General features: G+C 37.5%; 1 protein-coding gene across 1 annotated transcript in view; it reads right to left on the bottom strand.

Annotated features, from left to right (window-relative positions):
- TLL1 (tolloid like 1) overlaps positions 1–10,777 on the bottom strand; it is a 93,816-nt gene that overhangs the window by 40,756 nt on the left and 42,283 nt on the right. The window contains exon 9 of the mRNA XM_026847965.1: positions 4,827–4,942. Coding sequence (XP_026703766.1) covers positions 4,827–4,942 — 116 coding nt within the window. The remainder of the gene's footprint in view (positions 1–4,826; positions 4,943–10,777) is intronic.

Raw genomic sequence — 10,777 nt, 5'->3', positions numbered from 1 at the left:
GGGGGGGGGGGGGGGGGGGGGGGGGGGGGGGGGGGAAGGAGGGAGTGCTGCTTGTGTCCTTTGGGAGGTTTGAGGTGCTTTTGTGAGAGCCAGTAAGCAAATCATCCAGACAGTCCACTGTTGAACTTCAAGGATTTGAACTTCCAACTCAGATACATCCAAGATTTGATTCTAGATGTCCTATCTCTCTGCAAGTTCTGTGAGCTAGATTTTAAGACTCCTTTCCCATTTCAAATGTGGCTGGTCAGGTTAAATAGAACAAATTTCAACATCAGAAGGACAACTTGTGTGATTCAGGTAAGCACAGCACACACTTTGGATGCGCCCTCAGCAGAGCAAACACTACAATCTTGGTTTCTACCTCACAACCTCTATGTTTAATCTAACTATTGACCTACATCTGTCTTCAGATGGCTCTCATTTTTCCCTTGCCAGTTTTTAACCAGGGTCTCGGTGGAGAATGATTTCTCTTATTTTTTAATTTTGCAAAATAGGAAGAACGTTTTCAGTGTTACTGAGAAAATGGACAGAAATCCTTCAATACCATCAAAGCATTAGTTGATCCTCTCAGATGGTACTCACTAGGTTACTGTCATGTTCATCCACATTCATGCTTTCATGCTTCTTTTGTCCAACTGCAGCACCTCCTGTTTTGACTTCCCTGTCTTATTTCCTGCACACAGACTTCCCATGCTATTCCTCCCCAGAAGGGGAACCTCACAACTAATCTCTTTGCTTTTGCCTACTGCTACACCTCTCAAACTTCTAGCTTAAATGCACTCTTTCCCAGATGTCTAACCCACAGGGCATTTTGCCTTCACTATTCAGGCACTCCTTCAAGAACATGTACTGAAGAAAGAAATGCACAAATATTATCAAATTCCAAAACCACCTACTTACCATGTTATTCTCCATGACAAATATGCAGATCTGGCTAAAAGTACGATCATTCATATGCTTTCCTCCACTTCAGTCTTTTAACATGTTTCCAAGTGCTATTTGAATCTACCTCTGAGGATGGCAGAGAGGTCATTCACACAGCAGTTTGTATCTAGCCGTATTACTTGAAAACCCTACTGCCCTCAGCAGTGTCCTTGTCCTTTTCTACCCATGGCCACCTCACCCCAGCTGTGCTGGCAGAGGGGTTCACAAAGGGGAGCCTTATTCTCTGCTCAGATAAGATGCAGACAGCTGATTTAAGGTCAGGCTATCTTCCACAGCTGCTTCAGCTAACCCAGCTAACTCTGTTGGAAGCAAGTTATGGAAGCCATGTCCCATACATCTTCCATTGGCTCAGCTGTGTAGAGCCTGGAGGTCTGTCACCAATCTAGGCAAAATTCTTCATTTTCTATGACACACCTGAAATATCATTTTTCTGTTTTCTTTTTGGAAATTTGCCTTTTTCCAAACCTTAGAATCCTAGAATGGTTTGGGTTGGAAGGGACCTTAAAGATCATCTAGTTCCAACCCCCTGCCATGGGCAGGGACACCTTCCACTAGACCAGGTTGCTCAAAGCCCCGTCCAACCTGGCCATAAACACGTCCAGGGAGGGGGTAGCCAACCTGTTCTAGTGAAGTTGCCAGGATAGAGCTGGGAAAAGGATGGTTTTACTTAGATGTGATCATGTCTCAAAGTGCTGCTGTCTAAATGAAATCATTAAAATTTAATGAGCCTCCTCAACAGCCCCCACCTTTCAAACTATATGAAATAACCTTCACAGTCTTTTCTCACTCTGATGTGCCAAGGTATTTGATGATACAGCAATTCCTTAACATTGACCAGAATTCATTAGCTGTACATAGGCAGAACCCCCAATCTGTCACAGCATGATTTCTGGTCAGGAACCAAACAAGTACAAACATATTTAAGATTCTGATGTGCAGTTCTGCAAAGTATTAAACAGAGCTATCAGACAAGGCAGAGCTTGTTTCAAGGGAACAGGATGGCTGAAAGTCTTCACAGGAAAAATAATCAATGCGTATTTGTCAGCACAATTAAGAAATTATTGATTACACCGCAGATTCAGTTGTGCTGCTGCAGCTTCAGAGAGAATAAATCGTACCTTCTACTGCCTGGGATAAGAAAGCACAAAATATATAGTAAACATCAGTAGTACTAAGTTTTCTGTAGGTGGTATTTCTTCCCATATCAATGAAGGATTTATCTGACCTATTTTATCATTCATGTAAAACATTAAATAAAATTGGAAAGTAATGTAACTTATTTAAAAAGGTGGATTCAAAAAAAAACCACTGGCACAGTTGCAACTCCCTATGCCAACAAAATTTCTACACACCAGAAAGCGGGATATGCCCTGGCAGAGGCAGAGTAATACAGTATTACTAACACCATCATACTCCAGAGATTTTTCTGTGTATAGATATACTGTGTATAGATGTTTACCATATAGTCTTAAATCTTGACAGAAAATAAAAAGTGAATGAACTGCTTTGTTTTAGTAATAGGGATGCACACATTTTAAGTTGGGCTGGCAATTTATGATGCCTATCAATAAAAGGAATGCTACGGCTAGTGTACACACTGCAGTCCTGTCCTTCATTGAATTTCCTGCCATCAAAGATCAGAAGTGTCTGTACTTGCAGAAAGCACCATGGATAGAAGTCCTCTAAACTATGCTCAGAGCACAATGTTAAATCTCAATAAAAAAGAGACAAGAGCTAGACAATCTGGACTGGTCCTTTTTCAGTTTATTTTTAGGTGACTGAAGTGCTCACTGACGTTTCAAAACATGAGGTGATGTACTTACACATACTCTAACCCCCACACAACATTCTTGAGATCTATCAGAGTCAAAGCAGCAAACAAAGGAACAAAAATTTAAATATATTTTTATCTTACCTTCATAATGTGAATGTTATCATCATTTACTGAGAAAATTTGGGATCAAGCATAATGTGTGTCCAAGGTACCACGATATATGCACTAATTAGGATTTAGACCTAATTTCTGCTATCTGCTATTCACATCAAGTCCTTGCTGCAAACTGGGTGCTTTATCTCAAGACAGAAAACATCCTATGGGAAGACCACTGACAAAAAAGACTTTGTGACATTAGCACAAATAACATTTCCTTCATTCTTGCTAAATTATATGGAGACTACGAGAGCTGGAGGTCACAACGGTGCCTTAACAGACATGACTTGTCACATCAAATTTAAACTAGAATATTCCATTTAGTCTTTTTCTCCATTTGGGGCAGGGGGTAACATGGGAAGGGAACTGGTGTTCTTACACTGCTGAATTCAAGACAGGGGCTTTCCCCAGTTAAATTTTTGCACAGTATAATACATGTCCAGCGGTGGTTACTATCTCAAGACATAATGGTATTACAAATATATTACAGTTGCACTAACATCCACAGATAGGCTTATACAAGGTTGGAGTATGCTATGAATACTTAAGCATGACCATTTTCTAACTCATATATTAATATTGTTTTCAAAACCCAATAATAACTGTAGATGAATGCTAAAATTTGGGGTTTTTTTTAACTGAGGAAAAGAAGCCTAAGCCATTTTTTGTTGTTATCACAGCAGTGTCTAAGAAGCTACACAAATATTGGACATATAAAATTACCTATCTAGATTAATTTGTATTTTCTGTCCAAACCTTCTCTTATTCATCTGTTTTCATTTGTTTTTCCCTGCCAACCTGCAGAGCCACCCACATCCTCATGTTTATTTTTCCTCCTGTCTCTGGCTCTAGCCCAGAGGAGGGCAAGCACTTTCCAAATGACTTTGCTTTCATCCCCTTCAGTGGCAAATGCTCTTACAGCTCCTCAGGATCTATTAGCACATCAAGAACATATATTCTTGGTGTCTACCAGGACCCTGACCTGAAAGAAACACAGAATAACGTCATCCAATCAGGATAAAACTATGTCAAATAAGGAGTGGGAGACCACTGACAAAACTGACTGAAATATCTGGTCACAAATGTCAGGTTTTCTTCTTTGGACTCTCCAATACTGAGGCTAGTGCTAGGTTCTATATTTCAGTCTTTAGGCTGTAGCTGACTGCTTAATGTTGGCCACTGCTTCTTGTAAAGAAACTTCCATTCTTTTTTTTACTTGCATATTTTGTCTTAGGTGAAGCCTCCCATTGCTGTCTCTATCCTTATTTCTTTTGAGGCAGGCTAATATTTGAGAATACATTAAAACAAGATTCAGCTAGCATGTTTTGAAAGTGTACACAAGACGAACAGGTTTTGCTTTCACGGGGATGGCACACTCCTCTCCCCAGACTGCTCTCACCAAGCCAAAATTTTTCCCCACTTTCCCCCTAAAATTAATGCCCAGAAAGTAAAACTATATGCACTAGAACTGATACCAGGGAACACCTAAATGACACTTTCTCTATTCCACGCTATTACTGTTTCACTTTAGAAACGTCATCTGACATACTAAGAGCTTCCTTAGGCAGAGCCCAGGTATCAGCCCCACACAGCTCAGGCAGCTTGCCCGAGCCTGTGCTGCAGGAAAAACCATTTAGGAGCCTGAACTACTACTTCCACCTTTACACTGAACCACCAACTGAACTGAAAGCCAGTTTTGAAGGGATTTCATGATGCAAACAGGTAGCAGATTGGAATCATGTCTTCATTTCACATGGACAGCCACCAAATAGATGATGTGGTTCTGATGTCACAGACCAAAGTCAAGTCAATAGCACATAGTTCATGGTCCCATTTTTTATGGCACAGCATTATTTTCAATTATTATACAACCTAAACTTGAATAGCTAAAGCAACATAACATTTTAGTTTAAAAATAGTATCTGTGTTTAGCTGATGAAATGTCAAATACCTTCTCCCCTGGGGTCACAGAGATTCTCCATATGCAGTGTGTGTAAGAAGGATAACCATTTGGAAATCCTGGAGAAGAAAAGTTGCCTGTAGATTCCTGCAGTGTTTCTCCACATGCTGAAAGAAACCAAAGACAGTAAAAATATAAAATTGAATGCGCCTAACAGAAAAAAAATGCTTCTTTCCAGTATCTACTCAGAATACATTTAACTCACGGCAGATGCAGAATGGAAAACAGACTAGTTATTTTATGATTTATTCAAAACAATGATTTTAAGCCAGTCTGACATTCATTCCATTTTACACAGGATGTTTTTATTCCATGAACTATTTCACTTGTGTGCTGTTTGCTGACATAACCAAAATTACAGCAGTCTTAAAAATGTCATTGCTGTCAATCAACTGCAAAATTATACATATAAATTTACTTTGGAGAAAAAAATGTTAGCCACTCCCTTAGACATATCCTTTAAGAACTAAAACAAAAGTCAAACAAAAGCTGGCATGGGATGATTGGCACCACACTGGAATTTCATCAGTGGTTTCATTTAATTTAGTACTGTGCCTGTATGAGAGACTGATCTGACCCAAACTCGCTCAATTATATTGGTATAGAAAACTAAATCCTATACTCAACAAAATCTCTTGCAACAGTGATTCATAGAGATGTGAGTAATAAAGCAGAGCAAATGTAAAGTCCTAAAATACCAAAGGCTTTTATATTCTTTATTATTGAAGCTTTTAACACCCATATCTCACCTGTCAATCATGCTACTAGCTGCTGGTAGACTGGTTAATAATTCCTCTTCACACTGAAATATAGCATTGGAAGCTCCTGCCATTCTGCACCACTAAAACTGATTCTGGTAGGGTGTCACACCTCAGTCAGTCATCTTTTTTGACCTTAATCAAGTTGTTTCACCCACTGATTTTGCAGGTGTGATATGAGAGATGTGAATTTGAGAACATTATCCCATGACTGACAGTGTAATCAGATCTGCAGTGCTTTCAAATTACAGTGCTACCACTGCCAGCAGGTGAACTACTGTATCATCAAAATTTCAATGAATTATAAATGATCTGGAAAATCTTTAAATAAAAGGGGACAAAGGAAGAGATTGTTTATGACAAAGACAGACAACACAGCTGTAAATGCTGTCTTGTTAAAATGCGTCTAAGATGTAATCTGACAACTACACCTAATATCAGGCATAAGCTTTATTGAAAGCATTAAATATGCTATCTGACACTGAAATGGTTATTGTGATGAGGAGAGAAAAGAATGATTAGTGCGGAGCCCCAAAAATTTAATGGCTAAAGTCACTGTCACGATGTCCTTCAGGAATGAAACAGAGAAAAAAATATTTTCCTCTCCTCATGTAAAAAAAAAGTGGGTTTATTTTTTAAAAAAATTGCAGGTGGCCACAGCAAATGACACATATAAAAAAGGTATTCAGTGCTAAATAATTGTTTCTGTACAAAGCCTTTTCATTGAAAAGGCTATATTCATAATTACCCACAATTTATTTTTAACACAGCAACGAATAAAAACTTAAATAAATTCAATAGTACTGTACTGCGTTCCCCCATCACCAGTGAACTGTATCATAGCTTGCAAAGCATATATAAAGCACTTAAGAGAAGGCCAAGAGTAAAATCATAGTCTTGTACAGGAGTAGAGGAAAGCATGGCCCAAAGAGGAGATACCACCCTGTACAGCAGATGCATGCACAACTCAGGAGATCCATGAGGATCCAAGTATTCTGCTCACTGTTTTTAGAGCCCTCTTGTTCTTCCCCCCCCACATGACTTCACTGAGACTATGCTGCAGCAACATACTCTCACAAGGCATACAACCATATTTCAGAGCTTTAGTACATCTTCCATTTGCTCTAGCTATAACTATTTCACCGGCACTACAGTTACTAAGTAGGTCTTGAACAGATGACACAATGAGAGATGGGGATGCAGTTTGATCAATCTTTTCCACTCACATTGCATTTCTTTCAATTAACTCTGACACACAAATATTGCTTACAAAGTCATGCAATGCACACACCCACATAATGTGAAGAATATAAGTAAATAAACTGATATCGAGTATGTGGGACAAACAAGATAGTTCCAATGCAGCCCTGCAATTAATAAGAGGAGAGGAAGAAGACCCTGGCGTAACTACCCCTTACTCTATTGAAATCCCTAAATTACCCCATTATAAAGGTAAACACATCAACGAATTAATCACAATAGCTTTACATTTTTGAAAACATTTCAGAATTTTATAGAGAGTGGAGGATTATTTTCTCCAGAATGTTAATAACACTCCATGCTCCATATGTAGAGGTTGCATATAGTCTTAAAACTGTGGGGTTTAAGTTGCAAAAGCTGCCATGGAACATTTTCTAGGAATTATAAAATAAAGCTAGTTAATACAGCAATTTAATGTATATCTATATTAAATGCCTGGGAGCTCTCTGTCAAATAAAAGTGTTCATAAATATCTCTGTATTTAAGGAAGCATAAGAAAAATTGTGTAACTTCTACTAAGAATTAACACAATTAGAATTTATAAAATATTTTTGACCTTTACATTTTTCACCATATTTACCTTTTAATTTAAAATCCCTGGTTACTCAAGGGAACTATAACAAGAACCGCTTATACCAATCAATATGTGAATTAATTATCTATGTGATCTGAGTTCCAGGCTGGCTTCCAGAGCTGCCATAGACAAGGTGATATTTGGGCATTTCTTGTTTAAAAGCACATTCCTCTGCAATGGGTCAACAGTAATTGAAACTTTAAATTCTGTCACTGGAGAATGTAAAGGTTTTCTCCGTAACTGGACTGTGGCAACTACAGTATTCATGATTAGGCTTATAAAATGGTATATTATAAATATTTTCTCATGTGACAGTCCATTACTAATGGAAGCCACTTTGGGAAAGAAATGTAGAAGGAAAATGAGCGGTAAGGGCCACTTATTTGAACTTCCTAAGAACTAATCTTAATATATTTATGGCCAGAAAAATTTAATTAAAACTTCTCTTATACACCTCTGCTTTATAAAGTATTTGTACACTTTTATTCCATTGTTAATTGTTAACATTGCCAGTGTTTTCTCTGATTCTCCCTCTTTGCCCTCCCTTTCAAATGTCATGCCTTATATCAATTTTACTGGGCTAGACCACTTTCAGAAATGCCACTTTAGCTCTCCTCACACACACACACACTCCAAGCCAAAAAAAGATCTGTCCACTTTATAGCTTGAGAAGGTTAGACTTCTGATAAGCCTTTCTGTGGTAAGGAAAAGGAAACTATTTTTACTTCTCCTTGTAAAGATTAGCAATGGATGCAGACAGCAGGTAGATTATATGCTTATACTAAACAATTTCTACTAGTGAACTCAGCAGCAGTGTTTAATTACACAGCCTGTGTACAACACCTCTCTGGGCTGGCCTATGCACATGGTCAAGTTCCATTAAGGATTACAGTGAAAACTGCAAATGATGAAGCCCAGATCCTCCAGGACACTTAGGGAACCAACCCTCCTTCCTTTGTCCATAGCACTAGCAAATACATACCCTCATATGTGGCTAATTTAAGCATACCCTTTTCCAAAGAGAACCGAGATCTTTAATACTTTTTACTTAGAACCAAGTGTGTATAATTCTACATATATGGCATATAAAGCTGTCACAGAGCCCTAAAAATATCTGGTGCTGATAATGTAGTAGTTAATCCAAAAAATTAAATCAGTTTACTACAACTCAGTGTTTACTGTTGACTTGACTTCCCTTTATAGTTATAGGGAAACAGTCTTAATCTAAAAACCTTAATCCTCCTTACGTAGTGAAGAGAGGCTGACTTTTCAAGGTGAACACTGTTTTCTTATCTAATAGAGATGGGAGCAAGTTAAGTCTGAGAAACAGTGAGAACAGCACAAAAAAAGATCCAGGGTAGGCATCCTTCATCTGCTCTCTTCCACACGTATTGTCACAGACCCTGGTAATTTGTAGATTTGCTGAACTTCTTCCATCCACCTTCTCCTCCTCTGGATTGCCTTCTCCCAGTCTGAGCCTCTTTTCCTATCTGTCATTCAGTCCCACTCTACCCACTTATTTCTTGTCCACTCTTTCTGCCTAAGAATATCTTTCTCCATCATTTCCCTTTCTTATTCTCTTGCTCCTATAAAGCTACATATGAATTTTAAATCAACTACAATTTCTATGTGAAAGTATAAAGGTAGAGCTGTGTTGAAATTTTAGTAGCTCCACCAGAAGAAAACATATTCTATTACTCCATTAGACAGTCTGAAAACCACTGTAATACATACAGCCTTGAAGTTCAAGATCTGTTCTCAAATGCCAAGAAACTCCAAGTTCAAAATAAGATTGGCAGAAGAAGGAACCTCAAATTAGTTGCTTGCTTTCTCATTATTCTATTGTGTAACAATGTAACTCAGTATTAAAATGTAACAGATCTTTATCAGCAATTATGTTTTCATTTGACAAAAATCCTAAGGAAAATTAAAACCAAACCAAAATTGTTAAGTTGTTGAGTCCTCAGCTGATGAAAGACAGGTTAACAAATCTCACGCCTTGGCTTCACCAAACTCAACACTATCTCTGTCACTAAGCCCTTTCCTCAGTAATGACCCGGAATATCCTGACTAGCTAAAACAACCCGGAAGGCTCAGCTGCTTCACTGCTGTGAGGATCAGCTGTATTCTCCATCAGTCATGAGCTCAACTTCATGTTTATGGGTACCAGAAAATGCAGCAGCGTTTTAGACCAGAAACTGCTTGCAGGAATAACTAGAACTCCAGATGAAATATTCACAATACCACAAAATCCTTTATCAGAGGAGTGTGTACCTCTTGAAAATACTAATTTATTTAAGGTACTGTTTTCTATATTTTCATTATATTATATTTAAAGCAACACAAACACATGAAACAATGCACATGTTATTAGTGTTTGAAAATTGCTGTTTTATCATAAGTAGACATCATGATTAACCTCTTTTGTCTGAAATAAGAAATACAACACACCTCCAAAGGTAACAGTGTAGAGGGATTTTATTGCTATATACTACAATGATCACATGATTCTCTTCATAAAACCAAAAGCTTAATGTCTGAATTTTCAGTCTCACTATTTGTTGGAATATTAATGAGATCACAAGTACTGTGCAACTTTCAGAGAGTTTCATTTTTTATTGGATATTTATGTTTACGTTTTGCTATTCAGTTATATGGCTCATATTAAAAATATTAACTGGAAAAAATAGCATGTTAAATAGTATGATATTTAAAATTTGTAGGAAAACCTGACTTTTTCACTTGCTTAAAACTCACTTACTTCTATGGACTGGCTCATCTAAGTAAGGCTAGAAAACCAATGTCTTTCAACACAAAGTTTGCTGACGTGAAGTGCCAGAAAAGGAGCATGATCCTGTAACCAACTGTTCATTTTTATTATACCTCTGACCCACGTTCACTAGTGCTGAAAAAAATAGCTTAAAGTGCACACTACTGCTGAACATCAGTGGTTTTAAGATACTTTAAAACTAAATTTCAACAAGACTTTCAAGACATTGAAAGAAATGATAACTCATCCTTATACTTTTTCATGAATTAAATGAAAAGGACATTTTCTCTGAATAACTATCTGAACATTAGCTCAAAAAGCACATTGTATCTGTTTCAGTTGACTGAAAGTACATGTTAGAGAATTATACACAAACTAAACAGCCTTGGCTATAATTTATATACTTTTTTTCCTTCTTAACCCAATGTGATATTTTCACAGTAGTTTTAGTTCTATAGGCTATTTTTGTCTCCAAATTTTTTTATCAAAAATATATATGTATTCTCTGTATTTATGAAATTGTTGCTCTCTGTATACTCTTAGAAATAAAGCTGCCAAGAAGAATGTCATTATTCAAGTA

Source organism: Athene cunicularia (assembly GCF_003259725.1).
Source record: "Athene cunicularia isolate RWA chromosome 4 unlocalized genomic scaffold, athCun1 chr4_part2, whole genome shotgun sequence".
Taxonomy (NCBI): Eukaryota; Metazoa; Chordata; class Aves; order Strigiformes; family Strigidae; genus Athene; species Athene cunicularia.
Note: the sequence above shows the minus strand (reverse complement) of the source record. Positions and strands in the feature narration are given on the sequence as shown.